This window comes from Camelus bactrianus, chromosome X (assembly GCF_048773025.1).
Source record: "Camelus bactrianus isolate YW-2024 breed Bactrian camel chromosome X, ASM4877302v1, whole genome shotgun sequence".
NCBI classification, from domain to species: Eukaryota; Metazoa; Chordata; class Mammalia; order Artiodactyla; family Camelidae; genus Camelus; species Camelus bactrianus.
In genome coordinates, this window is record NC_133575.1 from 81,683,710 (window position 1) to 81,706,936 (window position 23,227).

The window sequence follows — 23,227 nt, forward strand, 5'->3', positions numbered from 1 at the left end:
CTTCAGTGTTTCCCCACTTCCTGCAGCCCCAGCTCCTCAGCCTGGTGTTCAATGTTCTCCATGGTCCTATTTCCTGCAGCTTCCTTACTTGAACTCTTTTACTTCAGCTACCCTTTCTATTTTCTGTTCCCTTAAACCTTGCCTACATGCTTATGGTCACACGATAATCCTTCCATCTGAAATTCCTTCCCTCTTTATCCTCGAACTATCTAAAACTGATATCTTTCAAGGCCCAGCTGAACTCTTCCCTGCTGGCAGGCATTTTCTGAATGCCATAGCCTATAGAAGTATTTCTCTAATCAACCTGTGGCACTTACTGCTTGAACAGCCACTTGGTTTGAATGAGTCTACTACACAATCTTGCACTTTTTTTCATGTTCCCAAGGAGACTGTGAACTTAAGCCTCGCACATAGAAGTTGCTCAACAAATATCAATTTATTTGTGTCTTTTCTCAAGCCTTTCAGTTCTGTGAATGTCATGTAGCTTTCTCCTTTCCAGCCTCTAAAATGAACAGTGATAGGCTAGAGTCAGAGAATGGAGTTATATGGACTTGAGATGATATGCAGTTTATAGCCTATGTGTACAAAGTGAAGAGATGCAACAAACTTCAGTTTTCTCAAAGTAGTTTTGCATCAGTTATCTGACTGGTTCAGATCAAAGTACTGCTGGGGAAGGAATGAACTAGATAATTGATTCAACTACCTATATGACTACACAGCTACCTTAAGAGAACCTGTACCTGCACTCATCCTTGGAGGAAGGCATGATAGCAATGTGTAGCAGGATGTGTCTGTGGGGTGGCGGGACAGGTGCAAAGATATGGAAGTGAAGCACTCAAAAGTTCAAGTTTCTCATCTATAATTTGAGGCTGGATCAATGAGAAGATTAATAAATGACTATTTCAGATTTGACACTTTAGGGTCCACGACTGCCTGTGAAATGCTCACGGGCAGCAGAAAAGAGAAGGTGTAGCCTCTCTAATTGCTCCCCAATGGTTTATCCCAGGTATGATTTGGGTTAGGATGTTTGCCTAGGTGTGGCTCTCTGTCTCTGGAGGGAGTTCAGAAGCAACAGGAACTTTTGTGTGGTTGGGCCTAGAATAGACTGAATCTATGGTTCACAACATCCTGTATAACCAAGTGTTATGCCTTTGTCTAACTGGATTACGTGTTCAAAGTCAGGGAGAAGAAGCAGTCACTTTGCTTTGCTACTACAAATCCTGATATTGTTCCCCAAGGAACAGGCCCCAGCAGTGAAGGTCTATGTGGAATCCTGGGCATGCATTGCTTTGTCAATATAAATGCATTTTCCCCCTCTAAATTGGTTTGTGTGGTGGAAAGTCAAACAATTCAGGGCTCAAATCCAAGTTCTGCCACTCAATAGCCATGTGAGCCTTAATTTCTACATCTGTAACATGGGATAAGAACATCTACCCTAAAGAGTTGTAAGAATAAAGTGAGAGAACGTGTGTAAAGAATTTGGTGCAAAGTAGGTACTAATTACCATTGTATATACTAATCCCTGAGAGCCATGAAAAGGACAAATGGTTACAGAGGCACTCACCACTGGATGGTACTCACCCAGGCAAGCAGGTGCCTGCCATTTGGCATCACAAGCAAAGGGGCTTTGACCAGTAAAGCATTAGAGTAGCAAATGCCATGGAAATAATTGCATAGTTATGTAGAGAATTACCTCCGGCCAAGAGCACCTGCATACAACATCCAGGGGCACAAGTGAAGTTTAGAACAAAACAGCAACACCAGAGGTTCACATTGTTTTTCTTTTCCTGGCAAAATAAGACTCCAGGAAGAACAAAAGAGATTTACAGATTAAACTGCCAACTTCTCAGAAGAGAGGCAACATGCCAATCTATCATGTAGAAGATGCATGCCTATCCTTATGTGCCTGTGGTCTCTCTCAGATCAAATGGTTAGAGCCTAACTTGAACTAGACATCTCTTGACAGAGCTCTCTGACTGTCACACATTGAGATGGAAAAGCTCAATATAATGACTCTCTCTTTGTCATTGTCCTGTTTCATTTTCACCTGCAAAAGCTCCTTGGCAGATCCTCGCCTATCCACATCCATCTCAAGACAGCGATTTAAAAAGTCACGGAATACAGCAGACAGTCTCTCAGGATTCTGGAGCTCTGGGGTTCCGTTAGTGGCTATCAGATATAATGCCTATAGAAAAAACATTAGAAAAAATCTATTCAGCACATACACGTTAGGATCGTGAGTGAGCACAGAAGACAAATCCAGTTTCTTCTTTTTAAAAAAATTTTTTTTGGTGGGGGAGGTAATTAGGTTGATTTATTTATTTATATTTTAATGGAAGTACTGGGGCTGAAACCCAGGACCTTGTGCATGCTAGGCATGCCCTCTACCACTGAGCTACACCCTCCCCCCTAAATCCAGTTTCTTCTGGTTTATACCCTGGGTCTTCAAAATTCTATTTTAGAGAATGGCACTGACATAAATTTCAAAGTTTCTGTAACATTTAGAAATTACTACTCTTGGTAGTAACTGAGGTGACAGTGGGGCTTCCCACCCCCAAAAGCTTGGCAATAAGGTTATAAGGTCCTCTGAGAGTTAAGCCAGTACAAATCCATGTAGAATGAACGTGTGTTAGCCACCTAGGAACTTAAATCAAGGACTTGCCTGTGAATCTGTCACTAAAGGATTGGGGAACACACATACATCTAATCATGGTGATATACATATAACCCCTGGAAGGCACAGTTGCAGAGATGATTGTAATTTACTACATGTTTATCTTGATCAAAGAATATTTGTGAGCAGACCAGGGACTACCTTGTAGAATTAGAGAAGTACAAAGAATCAGAAAATGGCAGTGCCTGGATGAGAAGTAACCTGGGGGACCCAGGGACTCAGGTACTTCTGTCCTGTGGCAGGTGTATCCCTACAGATTTTAATTAGGCTTCCCACAAAAATCTACCTATAATAAGAGAAAATATGAGGAAAGTTGACTTTGGTAATCTTGTGTCCTACTGTAAAATAGTATGCTGCTGATATATTTCTGAGACTTTTGTTGTGTAAGGAGGCCACCACTGAGAGATGTCAACTCACAGTGTGCTGACAGAATCAAGGACCCTAGCCTTCAAGGCACAGAGTTGGACTCAGGACCATGGTCAATTCACAAAAGTAAACCCATCTTTCAAAGGTTCTTGACAGCCATAAAAGCTGGCCATTCTTCATGCCTCCTCTAAGGAAACAATTCCAGAGCATTAACTATGTATGAGGTATCAAATTAGACACTGGAGACTCAAAGATGAATAACAGAATGTCCTACTTTCGAAGGTGACATAATTTAGTGAAGGAGAGAGACTTACAGGTAGCTACAATACAGTGAGACAAGAGCTAATAGGGGAACATAGCAAGTGCTAAGTAAATAGGAGGATAAAGCAATTCACACCAGAGCCCAGAGAAAGCTTCATGGAGGAGGTTGGCATTTGAACAGGGTCCTGAAGGATAAGTAGGAATTTTCTTGAAGGTACTGTCACGAGGGTTATGTTTGCCTATATGACCAGACCCCTAACTATTATGAAGACATGCTCCCTCTTGAACTTGCTTGGACTTTGCAGCTAATTACCATCCCTCTTTTCCACCATGACTCCTAATATTATTATTAAAAATATTTCTATCAAAGTCTTTTCCCAGGCCAGTTTTCATTCGCTGGTGAGGTATCTTTCCTCCTTCCCAGACACCTCCACAAATGTACTTTAGAAAGGGTTAAGAAGGTTTAATTTAGTGACTGTCAACCTACAGCATGCTCCAGAAACACCTAGAGGGCTTGTTAAAACACAGAGTCCTGGGGCACACCCAGAGTTTCTTCTGATCAGTAAATCTGCAGAGGGGCCTGGAAATTTGTATTCTAACAAGTTCCCCGTTGATGCTGAAGCTGCTGGTTTCAGGACACTTTGAGAACTGGTTTCATTCACCCAAGTAATGAAGCAATGGGCTTAGTGATTAATGCTTGAAGCCCCTGTCCGCACAAACCATCTCTGTTCTCTTCTTAAAAGAAAATTGATTACTGCAAATTACATTTGCTGCCTCCTCCTAAAACTCTCTTATTTCAGCTGGCCGCAAATCTGCCAAACTCTCCATCCGGTTTTTGCTTTTTTCTGCTCTGTAGCCAAGCCCAGTCCTCAACAAACACATCTCTTTTCTCCTTTTGCACTCTCCCTAAGTCTGTCTGCATGTGATACTGTCTCACTGTTTCACCTTTCTTTGACCATTCTTAGCCCAATACATTCTACCCCATATAATCTTGCTTCTCACAAGTCTGTATACATCTCTACCCAAGTCCTTCTCACCTCTCTTCCATCCATGTACTGAGAAACAGGTTGAAAGGAAAGACTCCACCAAGTTAACAGTGGTTCTCTCTGGGTGGTAGGATTATTAGTGACTTAATTTTTCAAGTGTATTTTTCAATTTTCCACAATTTTGACAATGAACATGACTGCTTTTATTATTTTTTAAAAACCCTCCAAAACATTATTTAAAAAATAAATCTAAAAAGCTGTGCCATCCAATTTACACAAAACCTCTCATCTAGTTCTCTTTGTTTTCCTAGGATTAAACATGCTTTTCATCAAGTACTACCCCTTGAGGGAAACAAAAACCCAGACGATTTCTTTTTCAACTATTGTTTTCATTATAATTGCAACAGTATTATTTCCAACTAATTTCCATTGCACAAATCCACACTTTCAGTTATATTATGGCTAAACTGGCCTTTGTGGACTGGCCTGGGAACCTACTCACTATGCATGATGCCGCTTCTATGGGAAAATGCACTCTGAGTTCTAAATAATTAACTTAAAAATAAACTTGTATGTAAGCTGGGTACTTCCTTTGTAAAAAAAAGAAAATTGCTACATACTGCCCTCCTAATGAGAGACAAATACAGTTGTAGGCAATACAATAATCACAGCAAAAAGGGTTTTCCTAGCAAAGTCAAGTCTTAGCTCTATGTAAAGAAAGACTGAGGGAAATCGATCTACGCGTAAGTGATCACATTCTGGTTTTATCTGTGTTAGTGAAAACTCAAAGAAAATGAGCTGGCTGAGAAATTAGATTAGACTTAGTTCACTTAGCATAATACCCACCAACTCAGAAAAAGACAAATACTGCACGATATCACTTATATGTGGAATCTAAAAAGTAAAACAAACTAATGAATATAACAAAACAGAAACAGAATCACGGATATAGAGAACCAACTAGAGGTTTATCAGTGGGGAGAGGGAAGGGAAGAGGGACAATATAGGGGTAGGGAATTAAGAGGTACAAACTACTATGTATAAAATAAACAAGCTACAAGGATATATTGCACAGCACAGGGAAGGTACCCAGTCTTTTACAAGAACTATAAATGGAGTATAAACTGTGACTCACTATGTTGTACACCTGAAACTTAGATATTGTATATCAACTATACCTCAATTAAAAAAAAAGAAATTAGACTAGACATTTCCTTTATAGTTGGTTGCTCCTTGAGGAAGAAACCACAGAATCATACTTGACTTTTCCTCCTTATCCAGTACCCTTCCCCTCCCCCAACCCTTATTATAATCAGTCTAGTAGCTTCTGTTCCTGCAACCTTTAGAAATGTCTTTCAGATCTATCCACTTTCCTCTATCCCTGAAGTCCTTGCTTAAGGCCAAACTTCTCTCAGTTACGATAGCCTCCCTATAGATTTTCCTTACTCAAGCCTTTTTATTCTTCAGTCCATCCTCTTTAACAATCTATCTCATCCTAAATCTCATCATGGCATCCATTTTTCTGCTGTAAAAAAATCTGGTGGCTCCCTATGGTCCACAGATGTGGTTTTCAGGCTATACTCCCCAAATTCCCCTCGATAATAGCTAAGTGGAAAAAGAGATGGGAGAAGGAGGTAGATATAGAGATTCTGGGACACTGCCTTCACACACGTGTTTCAATCAGAGAAATATTTTTTTTCTCTATTTACTTATGCTTCCAAGCAAGGTTTAATTTGAATCAAGGGATCACTACAGTTGTTTGAAAACACAGGACATAGTAAAGATGCCTTAGCATGGCATATAAGGTCCTCCATGATTCGGCTCCTGCCTCCCTTTCCAGTCCTCATCTGTTCTCTTCTCACCCTAGAGCCCTGCTTCGCCCACCCCCACATTCATACACATATTGGCCAAAGCTCACCTATTATTCATTGCCAATTAGTCATACTCCCATAATAAGAAATGCTCTTTCATATCTGCCTAAAGTGCTATTCCCTTAAGTGCCTGGTAAATTTCTATTTGCCTCTTCATTCCTATTTCAAATGGCATCTTCTTTTTAAAGCCTTCCCCAACTCTCCCAGATAGATATGGTGAACAACCACCTCGGTCTTCTGGGGACTGTCCTGGGTTTTACCACTGGAGGTCTTATGTCCCTCAATGCCAAGCAAACTGGGATGGTGGTCACCCTGCAGACAGAATTAGCCTTTCCCTCCTTGAGCCACCACAGCCCTTTGTTTATACGTCTATTTTCACACTGTATGGTGAATTCTTGTTACTTGTTCACTGGGCTGTCTCCCTGGACCGTGAAGGTAAGAATTGTGTCATGAATAAAAAAATAAAAAAGAATTGCGTCATGATTGTCTCTGGATTTTATGGCTCAAAAGAGGTGCTCAGTCAATGTTTTTGTTGCTAAATGAAATGAGAGCCAAAATGTATATATCAATTTAACTGAGCTAGGAACATGATGGAGTTTGCTATACAGAGTATGAAAGCTCAGAACCTAAAGTGAACTATTAAACATATAAGAAGATACACGGAGACTGAAGAGAGCACCCTGTCTGAGTTGAACAGGTCTGGTGGGTGGTAACTTCTGACTTCCCAACTCCTCAGTGTGGGAGAAGGAAGAGCGCTCCATAAGCAATGTTTCGAAGGGAATGCCACTTAGAGGGAGGGAAAGCTGGAGGAAGAGGACTACAACATGGTAATCTGCTGTGGGCAAACCCAGAGAGGAAGTGGAGACAAGTTCTCTCTGGAACTTGAAACACAGTCAGAAACTTAGTCTTCTCTGACTGATCTTGAACAGAAAAGGAGCTCTTGATTAACCTTCTGCTACATCATTAAACAAGGACTGTTTAATTCTTAAAGGGAGGGAACACAGGTCCCATGACCTACTGACCTTATCTGTAATGTTAGATAACCTTTGGCCAAATAATAGTGCCTTTCTTCATTGTGACAGATACATTACCTAGAAGTTTCTGATGGTCTGGAATTCTTAATAACTTTGTATCTCTTGGCAATAGCACACAAATATTGCAGTTTTCTATGGACTCTGATGTGCAACCAAATTTACCTAAGTACTCAGAGAAAACTACTTCACCCAATTGGGGGAATAATTCAATTTAACTTATTGGCAATTTCCTCAGTTAAAAAAGATCAAAGTAATCATTTGAGAAGTTATCACATTTCTCCAAAGAGGTCCCCAAACAATCCATATGTACCCAATAAATTTTCATTAAGGCAGTTTTGCAACAGGACTAACCATTTAATTAAAAAATTTCAGTTTGTGACTTCAGTTCATTATAACAATTTATAAAGTTTAGGTTAAGACATTAGAAAACAAACCAGGAGGCTGACATGGGAATGTGTTCGTAACCCTGAGAGGTCCCGGCACTGATAGAAAGACTCCGTTTAACAAAGCAGAGAGGGTGTGTTGCAAATATTTCTTTCTAAGTTGAATAATTGGGACTTAAAACACATTTTCCCATGGAAATCGTGTTATATGTGGTAAACAGGCTCCCAGCCTAGCCCATAAAAATCTATTTAACAATGTAACTATAAGACCTAGAGGGCTTTTCATCTATATCTCAATACTAGTATAAATACTGTTTTCATGGGAAATATTAATAGCTAGCATGTACTGAATGATTACTATTAGCTCATTGCTTCATGCAACAACCCCCGAGGTATACTTGATTGTGATGCCCTATTGACAGATGAAGAAACTGAGGGCCGTAGGGTTAATATAATAACTTGCCCAACATCATACAACCAGCAATGAGGGTGTCAATATTTGAATCCAGGGAGTGTGAGCCCAGAGTCCATGCTCCGGACCACTGCACGACACCACTTCGTGATGTTCCCAGCCTCTGAGGCAGCAGTTCTAAGCAGGGGCAGACAAGGACTTTTCAAGAAATGAGGCCCACTAGGCATGCGCAGCCCCACCTCCACCTCTACCATAGGAAATGGACCCTCTTGAGGTCAATCATTTTCCACTTGCTAGGAAATGAGGAAAAAGAGCAGGTACCCAGTTAGGTTTCCTATTATTCATCAGCGTCTAAGTGTACGTTGAGGGTTTATAAACACTGCGTATGCTGGTGGTTGCCTGTAACCTACTGCTGTCCTGGTTCCTTTCTCATTTTAGAATTTTCAACTATTTTTGAATGTTTTATGGGAGAGATTTGGCAACAAGTGACTTGACACCTTATGACTTAGTTTACTCGTGACCTTGGATTTCAGAGGTTAAAGGCCAGAATAATTACTGCCTCTGATGTGTTTATGGATTTCATGAAAGACCCCTGACATTTCTTTCTAAGAAGAGAGTAAATGGTGCCAAATCTACAAAAAAGAAATGACCACATTATAACTGAACTTGTATCGCATACTTTGACTTACTGCACCCAACAGTTCAGTGTGATAACTGAATAAGCAATGTGGTCTAATTTAGCTTCCTACTTGTCTTACATGGCAGTTCTCATCTGTCACCAATTATGCATGGTGGGGGTGCTCTGCTGTTGTTTTTTAAAAGTCATTTAAAATGAACCTATTACATTTCTAGCCCCTTATAAGCACCAGAAATTGACACATTGTAACTGGCTATACTTTAATAAAAATTAAAAATAAATAAAAGATAATGAGGTAACACCGACTGATGAGGTGTTGGCCTAGCTTCAGAGTGCTCCTTTCAAGCATAAAAAGTTGGCCACTGCCAGAAAATAAAGACCAGATGACCCTGACGATGCACATGCTCATTCTAATCTCTCAGGATTAATGGCGCTTATCAAGATCCGTGGAGCAGGCTCTGTGTGCTCAGGAAGCAGCCCTGGGCAGCTCAAGCAGCACCCAAGGTTTAGAACCACAGGGGCTTTGTAAGTGGGGGTGGGGTAGGCATAGAGATGGAAACGAAGGAAAGCAGAATGGAGCAGGAGGTAGAAGAAAAAAACTGTGAGAAGCGGAGGGAGCAGGAGAACACCAGGCAAGGACTGGGGCCAAAGGACAATGGAGAGATTAGGTGGCTGGTGGAATGAAGAGGAAGAGAAGTAAAGATAAAGGCAGATGGGTTGTCACCAGTGACAGCCCCAAGGATGCTGCCTCACTCAGTCATGCGTTTTTTCAGTTTGAATCTTTTAGGTGACTTTTCTTCGCCAGGATCTAATTCTAGTCATATAGATGCCCATGAAATAGTTACGAGTGATTTTCTCATTTCTGATGAAAACCTTTCAAAAGATGGAAAATGTACTTGATGTCTGGAGTTCAGGTCTTAAGGTATTTCAGTTGTTTCAATTACAACTGTTTAATGTGTATTGTTGCAGGTTTGCTCTTGATTCCACTGTTGATTCTTCTTTTTTTTTGAATTAAAAGGTGTTTAAAAAAATATCAGGGAGGTCAGGGGGACCTAATCCTAGCATCCATTCTGCTACTGCCCCATTTCTCTGGTCCTTTTCATATCAAACTTCTCAAAACATCAGCCATATTTGGTGTATTGACTTCCTCACCTCCCATTTTCTCTTCAACCCACGTCTAGTATCTGGTTTCAAGGCATCGTTTACCATTACACATATGTTCATATCTCATTTCAGAATATTGGAGCAGGAAGGGACTAACTCCCTGATTCTTTGGGGCTTTTCCAAATGACCATATTAGATCAAACAACAGCTGGACTGTGATATGATCTATGAAACCTACATTACTGCTCACATAAATTGGTTTCAACTTCCGTTTTACATGTGGTTCATCAGCTGAACAGCTCTGTACATAATAACATGCAATTCTTCCCAATCTACCCCAGAGTGTGCACCATGAGTCCCTGCAACAGTTTTATCACTGCCGTGCTGTTCTCTGGCTTCTCCCCACAATTCCTAGCACAGTGGGTTTGCCCAAGTCCCACATGCAGCATGTTTCACATCACGATCAAGTGTATTTCTTGGTAGGGAAAGAGGGCTCTTTCTACTCTACAGAATACAGATTTAATGAGGAGATGATGAGAGTACTGTCTCCAAGTAGCTTTCTGAAGATCACAACTCTGGAAGTGCTCCTATAGGCAACACATACTCAGATCATGGCCCCTCGGGCACTCAGGGAAGGCTGTAGCCTATCTACAGCCTACAGACACAGAATCAGAGTGAGAGACCCATGAGTCTCTCCTTTTATTTAACTGAATTTCACGTGGGAGCCAAATGCAGAAAACAAATTAAAGAGGAATTGTTTTGGTGGAACCGAGAGCCACATGACCTCCTCCTTGGGCCCCAAGGACCTCCATGGAATTCTAGGAGTCCATGGAATTTGTGGAGTCCACTGGTAACCAATAATCTTGTCAAATTCCACTTGTTTGAAGTGATAAGGTAGTGGAGGCCCAGCAAGAAGTAATCTACACAAGGTTATGGGGTTCCTGACTGGCAGACCTGGGGCAGAATTCACTCTTCAACTTCCATGATGCATACAGTTGGCTTAGACACTAGGCTGTTCCTTATCCTGTCTCCTCACATTTGTTGGCCACTCAAAGAGGAAAACTGCTGATGAAATCTGCCATCTAAGCAGTGGGGCAGTGTTTTTCAAAAAGAAGGAAGGAAGGGGGAGGAAGGAGGAAAGAAAATAAAAGAAAGAGAAAGAGAGAGGGAGAAAGGGTGGGAGGGAAGGAGGAAAGGAGAGGGGGAAGAAAGGAAAAAGAGAACTACAGCAAAAAGGTCTGTTTTTTGGGATACTGTTAGAGCACTGGCTCTTCCAGCTATAGAGCTAAGATTGCCTTAATCAAGTTAACTTTCTCTGCTGAGAGGCTTATATAAGACACCTCAGAGTATCTTTTTCTCAGAATGCAAATGGCCATTTAAAATGATGTTGCAATCAGGTTGGAAAAGGTATATGAAAAAATGACAACAAAGGTTGGAAATTATCTTAATTATCAAGCAAATCCTGATTTTCTTGGTGAAGTCATTTTTCATTGGCAAAAACACAGATTTAAAAAGCCACAGGGTAAAACATGTCAGTGGGCATTTCAGTGGCCAAATGTCCATCATGACACTCCGTGATGTGTCTATTTAGAATGTACCTTGATTTCAAAGGACTTTACTTAGTTACAGGTCTGGTAACTAGTAGGGCAATAGGCATAAGCATCCTTGGCTTATTCTCAAGCCATGCTTTAAGGACACTGAGGAATGATAAGATAATAGTAGGATAAGGGACTATCAGTCTTGGCCAACAGTAGGTCATGGTCCTCACATTTTCCATCTTTCTTTCTCTCCTCTTCACCTGGTAAGAGTCTCAGATTTTAGTTTGCTATGGAATCAATTTCTTCTCTGGCTGTCTTCTGGGTCATAACTCACCAGTTTGAGCTGTCGGCTTCTGAATTACAATCTAAATGAGACTTGCAGCTTTCCTATGGCTAGGTCCCATTTTCCTATGCTAAATTCCTGACAACCAAGGATTCTTAAGAGCTGTCTATCTTTTGATAGGCTATTTTTTTTTCTGATTGAAAAGAAATCCTGTTATTCTTCTATAATTATTTTAGTGGTAGTTATCCCAACTCACCCCTCCTTTTAGGCATAGGTTTGTCCTCAAAGTAAGAGTATCAACAAATCCTCAATAAACCTTGCTGTTCCATAGTTGCTTGCGGAAAAAAAAAGGGAATGCTCCCAGCTCTTCCTGAAATACATTCAAAACAATATTGACTGAGTGCTTGCAAAGTATGCTTGCTTCTCTGGAGCTCAGGAAGTTTATGTCTGACTTTAATTCCAAATGAGCACGCGCCATCAAATCCAGACATTCCAATCCACAACACAGGTTCCAGTGGCTGGAGGGAGCTAGAAGCACTTTGGCCCTCAGTTGTTGTTTTTTAGTTGCTAGAGATTCTCCTCCTTAACTCCCTTCTCTAGACATACAAGCGAACCAGAATTTCCCTGGTTCAAGAACAAAATGTAAGACTACACTAGCATCTGTGTAGTGCTTTAAGGGTAGGGAAAGGGGGAGGAGGGAGCCTTTTAGTGTAGGCAAGAGGTCTGAAGTTAGGTTTCTGCCCTCCCTTCTCTCTGGCCATACAAGCTATGCACTCCTATTGGTGAGTAGTCACATTGATGGCTTTATTATCACCAATGTGTGCTGTGTACACAGCAGCTAGCACCTTTGACTGATGGACCCCATTTTCAGGAAAAGCAACACTGAAAAAGAAAATGCTAAATTCCTGACAACCAAGGATTCTTAAGAGCATATCATGGAGGTATATACTGAACCAACGTCATTTCTTTTTTGCCAGAAGGTGTTAGGATTTCAATACTGCTTTAACAAAGTTACTCATGATATTTGTTTCAGGCAAAATGGAGAAATGTGGGCAAAATGAGAGGGTTCTCATTTCCGGTTGAACAACCGTGCTCAAAGGGGCTAATGAAGAATTGTTTCTCAGTCTAGACAGGGTTCTGTAAAGGGCCTGCCACAGAGCTTGGTATTTGCGCTAGTCCTTGGTGGGGGAACGTGACATCATTGGTTCTTAAAGCTCCACAGATGATTCCGATGTGCCACCAAGGAGGAGAACCACTGGTACAGGATAGGTGGTTCTCATGCTATACTACATGCTATTTTTAGCATTCAGCTGTCCTGATGCCAATAACTTTTCTTCCAAAGATCCAGTATTTGATACAGTTTCACAGATGCTTAAAGCAAGGGTAGAAAGAGAATACTTAAAGTTCGTCTCAACTAGGATAAAAGTCTGGAAAATTACACAAAGAATGGCTCCATACACAGGGTCCAGTAGGGACCTCAATGGGATGTCACTGAGACATTTCACAAATATCAGATTCCCTCAAAACCCATTGACAAGAGCAGCCCCATTATGTGTGAATGCAAAGTTAGTAAAGAGGCACTCTCTTGGTGCCGAGGAAAACAACAGCAAACAACAACAACAACCCGAAGATTTGTTTTATGCAAATGATTGTGCCTCCTTATTTAGAGTCAAGTCATTATAATCACAGGTTTATAAAAATATATCTTCAAATTAATGAAAAAAATTGGAGAGATGAACAGTATATCAACATTGGGTTTGCATATCCACAGGGAGTTTGATTCTAACTTGTCACTCTGGCAAACAGAAAGAACAAGGCACTTTATTATTGGAGGCTGCACTAAAACTGTCCATAGGTCACAGAACAACATGCCCAAGGTCAATTATGTTGAGTGCAAAGACTTCAGGCAGTGAGGAACTTGTCTCCTGTCTGTCTCTGGAAGGGTACCAACCTCATAACATCAGTACAGTGAATAACTTTCTGACCTTTAAAAGGCAATTTATGAGCAAATTAGGTCAATTAGTACAGAGCAATTTACATTTTAAAAAATCCCAACCACTTTGTAACTAGGAGGGGAAAGTAGCTAATTCCTTGCATCAATATGTTAAAGAGGCAATATTCCATGAGCGTTTGCTCAGTTCCAACTGACGTAACAAAGACACAAAAATGCCACAGCACAACGCAAACCACCTTCAAAGGCACAGCCTCAGATTTCACCTTTAACCTCTCCTGCTCAGTGTTACCTGGTCACGGTAATTTATACTGAACTGTTGAGACCCCTCTACTCCTTGAGTGGATGGGAATGTAGCCAGTGTAGAGGGGAAGTTCTTGGGGAAGTGGGGAATCCAGTCTCCCTTCATGGATGGGTAAAAAGCAGCCTAAGGATCCTTCCTCTCATTTTTCTTTCTCACTTTTCTATTGATATATAAATTTTTCTCTATGTATCTATCTATCTATCTATTATCTATCTATCTATCTGTCTGTCTATCTGTCTAGATATCTCTGACAATGAGCTAGACACTGCTTAGGTGATTACATGCATAATTTCATTTAGTTTTGCACTAACTCTGCAAGATAGATATTGTCCCTATTTCCCCATTTTACACAAAGGAAGCAAGCTTAGAAAGGTTTTAAGTGACTTGCTGAAGGTCACAGGGTTTCCAGGTTGTGGAGCCAGGTCATACTCAGATCAGCCTGACTTCATGGGCCAAATTCTTTTCATATCAACATGCTACCCTTTACTCTACCACTCTACCAGTGGTCTTCCTTCCACTCACTTCCTTTTCTCCTCCTCAAAGCCTAAAGTGGTGGATGGGTGGTAGTACTGGAAGGATTTTAAAGAACGAAGAGCTAACCTAGTTCTCTTTTATACCTCTCTTGAGACTCTATGATTTTCTATTTCCCCACACATGGCCTGGTCACCAGGGGCCAAGAAAACACAGGCTTCCCAAAGGGTCCTGTTATATCTTTTTTCTCTCCAACCTCTCCAGGATTTCAGTAACTACACTTTTCAAATCCCAAATAAGGGCATCTAGCTGGGGACATGGTGTTTTATTTAAGAGAACACCTCTTAAATCATAGAGTCTCAAGAGAGGTATAAAAGAGAACTAGGTTAGCTCTTCGTTCTTCAGGATGACACCTGCACCCCAATGTTCATAGCAGCACTATTTACAATAGCCAAAACATGGAAACAGCCTAAGTGTCCATCAACAGGTGACTGGATAAAGAGGATGTGGTATATTTATACAATGGAATACTACTCAGCCATAAAAACCGACAACATAATGCCATTTGCAGCAACATGGATGCTCCTGGAGAATGTCATTCTAAGTGAAGTAAGCCAGAAAGAGAAAGAAAAATACCATATGAGATCGCTCATATGGGGAATCTAAAAAACAAACAAACAAACAAACAAAAACAAAGCATAAATACAGGACAGAAATAGACTCATAGACAGAGAATACAGACTTGTGGTTGCCAGTGGGGCGGAGGGTGGGAAGGGATAGACTGGGATTTCAAAATTGTAGAATAGATAAACAAGATTATACTGTATAGCACAGGGAAATTTACACAAAACGTTATGGTAACTAACAGAAAAAAATGTGACAATGAGTGTGTATATATCCACATATGACTGAAAAATTGTGCTGAACACTGGAATTTGACACAACATTGTAAAATGATTATAAATCAATAAAAATGTTAAAAAAAAAAAAGAGAACACGAGGACAACATATTTAAAATCAAGACTTAAAAAGTACTTGTGGTGCTCGCAGAGAGAGGGAAGGTCAGCTCAGTATAGACTTGGTGACTGCATCATTGGAGGTTGATCACACATATGGAGAGTAACGAGCAAAGTCAGAGTAAATTCTTATCAGTGGAATTCAACAGGGTGGTCTTTCTGGCAGATCTTTTTTGTTATAGCCTTAATGTACGCTTCCTGAACCTGGTGCCTTGTTAATCTGCAAGTACTTGTTTAGAGACAAGGCTGTGGATCCTAAGAGACAAGCTGTTAATTATCAGTTCTAAGCCCAGGCTAGAAGATGCCTATAAAGATTAAAACTTGTTTCCTTTTTTCTAACAATTAACGGCCTAGCTAAAGAGCGATCAATTGTAATTGGGGAACTGAAGAAGGTAATAAATGCATTATTGAGACCAGTTGCTTTACAGAGCCATTTATTTAATCCTTAAATTTTGCAGGTTGTAAATTACTCATTAGAAGGCAGAAAGCAAAAGGGCCATAATCCGTTTAGTGCCTCCAAACTCCGAAGACTTAGAGGAGGAAATCCATGGAAACAAGAGGCCTGATGTGTTCTTTCACTGCTATTGCTTAATGGGCAAAGTGGTTAAACAATAAGGACAAACCCATGTAATTATCCTGATGCACTGGTCCATAGGTCAGGGGTGGGCTTGATTAAATTCATGGAGGGCTGACCCACAAATGGTGGGAAAATGCCCCTTGCTTTCCACTCAGCTCTGCAGGCAGCTAATCAATGTGCATATCTCACTTCCAGATTGTTTGATGAGACCAGAGCAACAGCCCATAGTGTTCATTAGGGCACTCACTCCTATCTGTTATTTTCCAATCAGTGCAGGGACTAGGACAAGAGGCCAAGTCCCAGAGAGGAATTAGGAGGGGCCGAGGAGGCTGCCCCCTTCTCCACACGCAGAGGGAATGCAACTCCCAATTACAAAATGTTCAACTGCAAAATGACTAGATAATTCATTTCTAGATTTCTGTACACGTATAGAAAGCCACATATATTTGGCTTGAATATGGATTTTAGAAGCTCAACGTGTAAACACTTCACCATTTACTAAGGGTAATGGTTTTTATATGCTAAGAGTGAAATTCAATTTTAGATTCTCAGTGGTAATAAAGCACACAAGATGCCTTTAGCACTGGCACTCTGCCTGTGTTTTGCGATTGGGATTTGAATCTGTACTTATTTCCTTTTCTCAACAGTGTGATGCCCTTTAGATACCTAACACAGCTTCTGGCTCACCCTTAGGCTATATTCAACAAAACAGCTACCACTTCACTTCTGTACTGAACAAGTATTTCTTTCATACTCCTTTGCCTTTCTCTGAAGAAAGATGGTGGCATTAGGCTCAGAGACGGAGCTTTTCTCTTTGTAGAGGTAACCGGACCATGGAAGGATGAAACCTCTGATTCTGCAGTAGCAGACTGAGTTACCTGACACAAACGATTTCCATTCATTTTCTACTTGACAGTCTAATTAAGTTTGTGATTTTGCCGGGCTGGTGCCATGTCTATCGTGTGTTCCATTCAATACCCACCAAGCTGCTGTTGCTCAATAAATCATTAGTGATAATGAAACCAAATCTAATTTTAAAAATTATAGCTGTTCTGCAAATGCCTTTATTTACTTTGCTAAAGTAATTATAAAGGAAGTGTTTCCTAGATAGATCATTTAACCATGGCATGTGATGAAAATATACTTTTCTTCCCACATCTTGCTTTTTTTTAAAAAAAGCTACACTTTCTTTATAACAGTAGAAAGCTACACTGAAGAATTTTAAAGACCCCTGCCACTAGAAACAGTGATAGCAAAGCACTTGAACAAACTGTTGAGACATCTTAAGAGAAACAGAAAATAACTGATAGTCATTTTGAATATTGTAACTTAGAGCTTCTATGGCACTTGTCCCATAAAAGAGCCCATTCTGGCTACTTTTAGTGGAGACAAGAAACGATATTTGGCTTTTCCCCTCTCCTGGGGAGGATGTACTTGAATTTCCCTTTGACTTACCCTGAGTGGATTTTCATTAAGGTAAGGGGGTTCACCTTCTACCATTTCGATTGCCATTATCCCCAAAGACCAGATATCAACTTTCGGACCATAAGCTTTTCGAGTCACCACCTCAGGTGCCATCCAATAGGGAGTTCCCACCATAGTGCTTCGTTTACTTTGCTCAGGGGTGATCTGGGCGCAGAACCCAAAATCAGCTGCAGAGAAGAAAAGTCAGTTAAAATCAGCTCAAATGCTTTTTCTTCTCTAGGAGGTCACTTTCAGATACGGCTGTACCTTCCTTTAGTTAGGCACCGAGCTTCCACAACTGCCAAGCTCATACCCTTCTGTTACCTGATCTCTCAGCTGGTTCAGATCTTAAAAGGGTCTGAAATAACTAACTGATGAGACATCATTTTTACTAGACCTCAATCTGATTCCCTCCTCATGTTGTTCCCTCAAACTTTCAGAATCTTTTAGTTTTCTAGTTAGGTATTTGTCATCTAGCAGATGGAAGCCACTAGAAATCCTGAAATATTAACCACTGCCCCGCCCCAAATCTCGTCATGATCTACAAGAAAACCATGTTGGAAAAAATTCTTAACCTCAAACTGAGCTCTAAATGCCTTCAAACCAATCACTTTCAATAGCCATTTTCTTCTAAAGAGAGACAGTAAAAGAGCAGAAATCCCTTGACACTCCCTCAAAAGCCATCTGAACCAAAATACCTACTCAATTTAACAGAGCCATCCATCCCAAGGAGAATATTGTCACTCTTTATGTCTCTGTGGATCACTTGGTTTGAGTGTAAGAAATCCAAAGCTTGGAGGCACTATTGAATCAGGAAAAAAAAAGTTCTAATTATATCACAAAGAATTTTTTTAAATGTGTTTCATTTATAGATAAATTCTGGGCAGGGGCATAATTTTACAATGTTGTGTGAAATAAATTACTAAATATTTGAATGCCATTTGAAATCATGTTACCATTTACATCAGTGATGCAACTTAATGTTATATATAGGAAAGCTCCCAAGTCAGACTAGGACATGAAGAGTGATGGTGTGGTAAGTAGCACTAAATTGTTAATACAGCCAAACTAACCTATTAATATCATCGCACTTTGACCTACTTACCTGGAGGATATGGATTCAGTTTGGCCTTATATGATACAGTAAGCGTCTCCATCTGCAGTATGATTTGATTCAGTAGGTCTGGAGTGGGACCCAGGAATCTGCTTTTAAACAAGTGCCCCAAGCTACTTCTGATGGCCCGCTAGCCAGGTTTGGGAACCACTTCTAGGCTATAAGTAACTGTAGGTACTTGTTTGGAAATGGCTTGGCACTGTAATACTAAAAAATGGAAATTGCAGGCTAAGGGTTGAAAAGTCTCCTGAATATTTTAAGTTTGATTTATTGCATGAATAGAAAATATATGTGTTTGGTGGATATGTGTATGTGTGTTTGGGGAAGAGAAAATGGGAATGAGAGGAGAGCAAGGAAGGAGGGAATTTAAGTGAACAATTTAAAATAAAAAAGGAAAGATTAGCTGAAATTATTTGGTTTTGCTTTACTGTCATTGATTTTCAAGTTTCAATGGATCAGAGTTCCTACTGGTGTCTATAGAAAACCTCACCACAATGAACGGAGCCAATGGTAATGCCCAACAAGAGACTCCAATGAGGAGTATGTTTTTTTATATGGAAAAATTAATATAATAAAATAGCCTTAGTTTAGCTTGAAACTAGGGATGGGCCACTTGTTATTGGAAAGGAGGAAGACACTCAGATCCACTAGAGGGTTACAAGGGATGTCTAGACTGTACTGTGAGAGAAACTATTTTCTGGACTAAAGGAGGACCTTGCTTAAACTGCCTTCTAGAAAATGATGGGATTATAAAGTGCTCTGTATTTTACATGGCTGTTTTATAATGTGTTCTGTATTTTATTTCACATACAAGGCAAAATAACCATCATGTAAAAATTCGCCCCCATCAGAAAGACGTTCCATGCCAACATCACTGTTCTCCACATTCACCAAGACCACAATACGCAGGCTTAGATAAGGCAGCTCGTGAGTGGCATAACAGAACTCAAGAAGATCTAAAGTAAACAAGGGACTGGGGAGGGAGGGTTAGGATTTAAATGGAAGTCAGGCTCTTCAATTATTTTTTAGAAGTTTTTTATTATCTTTTATTCAATTGTTTTTTAGTACAAAAGATGTGCTACTGCTCCTTTAATGTCACAAACATTCTGAGTATCCAAAAATAAAGAATTGCCAATTTTGGTGTTCTCATCAGCCAGAAATGCTCTATTTTCTTACCTCTCTGCAGACAGCTGCTATCTGTCCTTCATCCATACAGGTCTCTGTGACCACATCTGTCAAAGAGCCACCAGCCAAGTATTCCATGACCACCCACAGTTCATCACCCACTAAGTAGCTATAACAAAAGAAGAAAAAGACATTGACTCAGGCCTAAGGAAGTGGAGACTCTTCTACATTCCCATTAAGAAGGCAATGTGGGGTAGGGGTAGAGCTCAGTGGTAGAATTCGTGATCAGCATGCACCAGGTCCTGGGTTCAATCCCCAGTACCTCCATTGAAATATAAATACATAAATAAACCTAACTACCTCCCCTACAAAAAAATTAGTGGTGAGATAAGAATAAAGAAAGTTACTTTAAAAAAAGAGAAGGCAATGTGGAGTTAGTTTCTGCGTTTGGTCACATTACATAACAAGAGGAAAATATTAATTATGCTTATGAGACATTTTCTTAATATTACAAAAGAATATTCAAGGACATCAAAGGATCATCAGATAAAAGTGCACCAAGGAGGAAGGAAGAGAGCAAAGAGGCCACTGGTGACTGACTACTGTCAGTCAGTCCATTGTGAGAAGCTAGTTTCAATGAACACGATCAGTGAATAACTCTCTTGGATAACTCAAGCCACAGTGTTGACTTCCTGAACTAAACTGGCATGTGGCATACAGATTTATAGGATATTTATTTGGATCTCAGCATTATTTTTGATTCTACTGAATTAATTACTGAAATCTCTTTAGGGTAGTCACCTAATCAAAGAGAATCAAAGAGGCTCACATTTGCCATGGATTTACTGTGCTGAGGTCTCTGTTCTGACAGAAGTCAGTTGTGATGTGCCCATTATCATTAAGTAGTTATTGGTAGACACACCGCAAATGATCAAATATGGGGAAGCAGGCCACCGGAGCCTTACAATTTAGGCAAAGTCAAAACACCTGGGACCATGTGAAGGCACTTAACACTGTGATCAAGCCTCTCTTCTCCCCTGCTCAGCAAGAGAGGAATTACAGTGAGTGGAATGACCCCAACAATTCTAGCCTGCCCTAAGCTTGACATCAGGATGAAGCAAGACTATCCAGTGGTGCTCCAACTGCAATGCCCATGGGATGCACCTGGGAAGCTTGTTAAAAAGGAAAATTCTCATTAAAGTTCTCATTTCATAAAAATGAAATACCTTAGTTACAGAGAACAGCCTAGAAATCTGCAAATTTTTTTACAAATGCAATTTTTACAAAACAACAAAAGCAGAGTGTAGTCACTCGGCTGCACATGTCCCCTAAATGACACTTTATGAAACCCTGATTTCTTTCTTTTTAAATTTTTTTTTTTTATTTTTAAGTTCTTTTTAAATGGAGGTAGTAGGGATTGAACCCAGGACCTTGTGCACGCTAAGCATGTGCTCTACCATTGAGCTATACCTACCCCTCGAAGCCCTGATTTCGACTGTAAAATTTGACCTTCCTTTTTTTGCTCCCCTTTCACCTCCTCTGTACCCACTGGTCTACCTGGTGCAAAACACGGAAAGTAAGATCTTAAACTCATTGAGGCTGTAGACCTGGTCTTATTTCCTTTGTATCCCCCCAGAGTACACAGCACAGTGGTGCTAAACAAACACTGAAATTGAATGAGACAGATGTTAACCACAAGTGAAGAGTTAGTGCTGTCTTTAAACGCCTATTAATAACCCACTGCTAATGCCACTGATGAAAGAGACATTAATTACCTGGTCTAGGAAAAAGGTTTGAGATTAAAGTCTCAATTCTCTAGACCTCACTGTCAGTTAATCACAAAGCACCCATTAAGCAGGGCCATTGTAGTCAGCCTTCTTCACTTAGATAGCCAGAGATTGCATTGGCTCCAAACAAACCTTGATGAAATGTTTAAAACACCACAGCTCTCTTCTATATGCAAAAGTCTATTTCCTGGCAACACATAGTCACAATCCTCAAAGGCTAGTTACACAAACTGCTCATGTTTAGAAGCAAGACCATAAAACGCATCTTCAAATGTTTAATGGGTGGATAAAGATAAGTGGGTGCAAGTCTAGCAATAAATCTGATACTCTTACTATTTCCTAGCATTTGGGAAATGTTTGTAGAATGGATGCTAAATGAATAAATCCTAAATGAAATATTTTTCCAAGAGACTGCTATCCCATAAAGAAAACAAGAACATGATGTCAGAAAACACTTACCTATCTAAATAATTTACAATATTGGGGTTCTTATTTTCCCTCATGACCAGAATTTCATTAATAATTAATTCCTTTTTGGGCTGCTGTTGAAGGTTCATCTGCTTTATGGCCACCTGAATCATGATTAAAATGTAATAATGAATTTCAGTCATTAGGTTAAACACAAACATGCATATTTTTTGGTATACAGGATCAAGCATACAATTCTTTTTTTTAAGCATATAATTCTTTATCTTACTAGGCTCTTTCTCAATGCCACAAACCCATGCTCCCTCTTCTTTGGTTAATCATGAATAAATCATTCACTTCAGATACTTTGGGCAACCACCAATGAAGTAAACTTCAGTCAACCCAGGGTACCCATTTTTTGTGGCATAGATGCCATCAAAGAGGAAATGTGATCAATATGAATAAAGGAAAGTAACCATCAGAACTGAATGTTAATACTTACCTCTTGTCCTGTGGCAATGTCTAGCGCTGTATAAACAGTACCTGATGCCCTGTGAAGGTGAAAATTATCAAATGAATAAGCAATTGAAGTGCTGTCAATATATTTTATTTGGAATAAAATGGAGTTATTTTCAGGAGAGGGAAATCAGCCAATTCAAAATTAAAGCATGAGGTACAAAAGGAACAATCAAACTATCATGATGTATCTCTTTCGGTCAGCTAGGAACTCCAGTCAGATTTTTTGTGTGCCATGGAATTCATTCAGTAATGAATTAAGCAAAATGATCTTGCTCCTTTTAGGAAACTCCTGGAATATTTTGAAGACTCCTTGAATGGTGCACAACCAATGTTGCAGTCCTTGATTTAACACTTTAGGAAAGACTTTAGCATCTTTTGCTCAGGCCACTGTGAATTCATCTTTGCTTTCAGCATATGGACAGAGTGGCTTTCTTCAAATATTTATAAGTGTTAAGAATATCTTCATCTAACAAGTCACCCCAATGCTGTACTTACCTGTACTGTAGCTACACAAAGCAGTAACAATGTGGCTTTACTGTTGAGCCATTTTTTTTTCTTTTTGTTCAATTTCTCAGCAGCTTCCTCTCTTTGGTTTCACTCCAGTCCACTATCATTTTGAAAGCTATCATTCCTTACGTCTTGGTAGTACTCATGCTTCTATTCTAACTTCAATTACAGGGTCCCCTTGCTTTGAAAATAGAAATTGTCTAGTAAAGCTGAATTTGCAGCAGTAACTGTGAAACACACACGCATTCTGAACCACCTTCCCACCGCCATCCCCAGAAAGAGGAAAAGCCTAGTCAATTTCAGTGACACCTTGGTGGTGAGTAAAGGAGTTAGGATAGAGATCACTTCTGTGATTCAGCAGGCATTGTAATGCCCCAATGTTACTATCTAAACTTTCTGGTAATTGTTGTTTCTCCTTTGCTTTCTATTTATCTT

At 40.0% G+C, this 23,227-nt stretch overlaps 1 protein-coding gene across 13 annotated transcripts in view; it reads right to left on the minus strand.

Moving 5' to 3' along the window:
- The window catches only part of PAK3 (p21 (RAC1) activated kinase 3), a 240,498-nt gene that overhangs the window by 7,968 nt on the left and 209,303 nt on the right, over positions 1 to 23,227 (minus strand). For all 13 annotated transcript variants that reach the window (XM_045523142.2, XM_045523137.2, XM_074359933.1 and 10 more), the window contains 6 exons: positions 22,269 to 22,317; positions 21,818 to 21,930; positions 19,623 to 19,740; positions 18,035 to 18,134; positions 17,324 to 17,520; positions 2,048 to 2,185 (listed from right to left, as the gene is read on the minus strand). In XM_045523142.2, the coding sequence (XP_045379098.1) occupies positions 2,048 to 2,185; positions 17,324 to 17,520; positions 18,035 to 18,134; positions 19,623 to 19,740; positions 21,818 to 21,930; positions 22,269 to 22,317 (715 nt within the window). The remainder of the gene's footprint in view (positions 1 to 2,047; positions 2,186 to 17,323; positions 17,521 to 18,034; positions 18,135 to 19,622; positions 19,741 to 21,817; positions 21,931 to 22,268; positions 22,318 to 23,227) is intronic.